The sequence below is a fragment of the Tupaia chinensis genome, unplaced genomic scaffold, assembly GCF_000334495.1.
Source record: "Tupaia chinensis unplaced genomic scaffold, TupChi_1.0 Scaffold000252_1, whole genome shotgun sequence".
Taxonomy (NCBI): domain Eukaryota; kingdom Metazoa; phylum Chordata; class Mammalia; order Scandentia; family Tupaiidae; genus Tupaia; species Tupaia belangeri.
This window is the reverse complement of record NW_006159732.1, coordinates 7,170,735-7,174,064: the sequence shown is the minus strand read 5'-3', so window position 1 is coordinate 7,174,064 and position 3,330 is coordinate 7,170,735. Positions and strand designations below refer to the sequence as shown.

At 48.3% G+C, this 3,330-nt stretch overlaps 1 protein-coding gene across 1 annotated transcript in view; it reads right to left on the bottom strand.

Annotated features, from left to right (window-relative positions):
* TFAP2D (transcription factor AP-2 delta) overlaps positions 1-1,479 on the bottom strand; it is an 84,372-nt gene extending 82,893 nt beyond the window's left edge. The window contains exon 1 of the mRNA XM_006149107.1: positions 1,441-1,479. Within this exon, the coding sequence (XP_006149169.1) occupies positions 1,441-1,479 (39 nt within the window). The remainder of the gene's footprint in view (positions 1-1,440) is intronic.
* Positions 1,480-3,330: the final 1,851 nt, after the last annotated feature.

Genomic DNA, 3,330 nt, shown 5'->3' with positions numbered 1-3,330 from the left:
TCGCCTGCTCCGGCGGCGGCCAGCCCCAGGCTGGGCCCTGGCAGGAGTCTTTGATCTGGGTGCATTCCATACTGAGAGCCATGGCTCATGAGGGACAGGTCGTGGCGGCGGTAGGCATCGAGGCAGCCCAGCTCCCGCCTCTGTTCGTCCAGGCAGGACGACTTGAGCGCCCGCGCATTGTGCAGGTTAATAAAGTCGGTGGGCTCCCCGTGGTGGATCTGCTGGTAGTACTGTTGCGAGTGGTGGAGCGAGTTCAGAGAGTAGGCGTCGGGGGTGACGGCCGGGTGGCTGTGCTGAAACTCGTAATGGAAAGACTGGTGGTGGAGCGGGGTGTACTGGTGGTTAGTGGAGAAGTAGGGGGACGCAAACTCGGTGCCGGTGGTGGAGTAAGTTAAAGGAGAGGAGGAGGAATAGGCGACAGTGGAATTGGCTACGGACTCCAGACAGCCAAGCTGCATCAAACGGTAGCTGTTTGATCCGTCGTGACGTATCTGGAAGGAAGAGGGGGAAAAGGGAGAGCAGAAAAACTTGAGGTTTGTCATTTTGCAACCAAGGCGCCGCTCTCCCAGAGCCAGGAGCTTTCTCTGGCTCTCCAAGGAGACTCAGCTCCTTTGCCAGAGAGCCTGAGCGAACTGGGGGTGGGCGGCCTCGTCCTCACAGTCGAGAGAGAGGGAAAAAAATCCCCCACCCTATATAGGTGCGGGTGACACCACACACGCACACACGCGCGCGCACACACACACTCTCACACACACACTCACAGCCCCTGCCCAACTTGTGCAGGGAACTGGGCGTTGGAAGCTGGGTTTGCAACTGACTCCGGGGCCGCGGGGAGTACAAGCGGAGTCCACACGCGGAGCGCGCTGGCCCGCGCCTCGCCACTCCAAACAGATCCCAACATTGAGATTCCGCGCCGGTCCTGGCCGACCTGTTCCGCCCGAGCTGCTCAAAATCATTGTCCACATATTTTTAAAAAATCCAGTTTGTGCAAATCGTTCAACTTCATCACTCTGGGGGAGGGAATCCGACCCCCCTTTTCTGTTTCTTTTTCCTTGAATAAGCCCATTCCAAAAGGGGTGCGTTGTTCTCCACCCCCTTGTCCACCTACCGCCCCCCATCAGCCCCTTTTCTCTGCCGTTTGGAGAATCTTTTCCCGTCTCTGTCTCTTTCTCCTCACCCCCCTTCTTTATTATTAGGATTATGTTTTCCCCCTCATTACGGCAAATGTTTCCTAACGTGGCAGAGTTGCCCTTCCTGGCGACAGATGTCATAACGAACTTTCTCCCCTTTCCTTCCTTAACTTCCCCCGAAAGCCAGATTATAATTAAACGCAACGGTCCAATATAGATTAGAGACAGGGGAAGCTGCCACCGCCGCCGCCACCACCGCCGCCGCCACCACACACACGCGCGCTCAAGATAAAAAAAAAAGTAATAATACCTCGGCATCGTGGACTAGTCCCGGAAAGGTAGTTGACATGTTGGGTTTCTCCGAAAGCTTACGATGCAATTTCCCCCTCCAAAAAAAGAATCGGGAAAAAAATCCAAACTTCTTGTATTTTCCAATTTTTTTTAAGGAAAAAAAAATGTTCTATAGATAGAGATCTAAATTGTAATGGTTTTGCCCGGATCAGATAGCTCCTTGCCTCGTACCCACTTAAAAACCTGTAGGAACAAAATTTTCCCTCTGCACAAAAGCAGCTCCCTGGAACAGATTTTGTACTTGCTGAGTATTTCTTTGGCTGATGTCGTAGGTCCCTTGGTAATATAGAAGTTTTGAAAATTAAGCATCAGCACTGAGAACTGGGAGGACAATAGGCAGAAGAGATTTATCCCAGGAGACAAGGAATAAATATTGTATCTTCGCCTAATAAGGAACTGGAGGTTCTTTCAACATTTTTATCCATTTTTTCCAACCTTTATCGTGCTTTTCTATACCGACTGAGGTGGGGACTCATCTCTGCGGAGAGCATTTGAACACATTTTATTGTGAAGATAGAGGTCTAGCCCCAATATGTGTATATTAGAGGTAGAAATATATATTAATTAAAGCTTCCTTTTACATGGGTAAGTGTTCATTCCTATTGGTTCCACTCCCTGGATGCTGAAAGCTGCTTTTTCCAACAAGCACCCGAATCAATTTTGCCCAGATTTGGGTGTCTGCTTTTGCTTTTGCCCAAGTGGGAACAATACTGCTCATTTCATATTTACATCAAATTGGGGTTCTTTCCCCCTTTCTGAAAGGCAATATCATGCAGCGACTTACACTTTTTAGCATCTTTTAAAAGAAATAATGTGATGGACAGTCCCAAGTTTCCACCATAAAGAAATGGTATAACTGGCAATGTATTTCTACATTTAGGTAAAATGTTGTCTTTCCCTCCTCAACCCAACCCATTTTCCCCCTCTTTTGTGTTTTTCTTCATCCCTTTCAGAAACTGCAGGTCGGGGTGGGGGTGTGGGTGGAGGTGTAGACTATTTAGCAGTGGCACCAGGTGTTTGAACATCATTACCCCCGAAATAACCCTTAACTGTTTGGAAGGTGTATTTTACAAAGAACCGCATGAAGGAGGCAGTGCACACCTATCTCCATTTCTTCGTGGATTCCTTGACTTTCGAACAGTTTTTTGAGCTTACTTCGTTCAAAATTCAGCCTTCTCTACCTGCCCAGAGGGGGTGGTGGTGGCTACAAGCCCACAATACTGAGGTTTTGTAAGTCCAATCTCCAACCCTGTCTATTTCATAAGAACTGGCTGGCCCCACAGACTCATCTTAGAGATAGAAGGGGTAATTCAGTCTTAATTGCCATTTCATTTGGTTCACTTTTAAGTGTTTAAGCTGAGAAGGTGTCTTAATAATAAGCCGCAGGCAAACAGGCATGTGGCTTTTTTTTTTTTTTTTTAGGCCAGGGTTTAGGAGAGTTTATTAGGATCTGCTCATGCAGGCTAACTGGGGCTGTCACTCAGCGCTCTCTGCTTTATACAAATGGACAAAGGCACACGACAAGAATTGAAATGCATTGTCTGAAATGGAGATCCACGATGCTTCAGCCCAGCACAGGGGTCAGCAGTGAACATTTGCTCCCTATTTCAAGATGCGCCTGTGCCACCCCCTCCCCCTTCTTAAAATTCCATATTTTGGTCTAATGAAGTCAGGAAACTGAGAGCCCAATGAAGATGAATAGGAAAAACGTCCAACTTGATCTTTAGTAGGAGGGGTCAGATGAGTGCTTTGGCACTGAGGGACTGAATCCCCAAATGTTTGCAGCACAGTCTTTGTTTGCCAAGTCTGAGCCTGGCCTCCACACCTTACCTACAGAGGAAAGAAATCA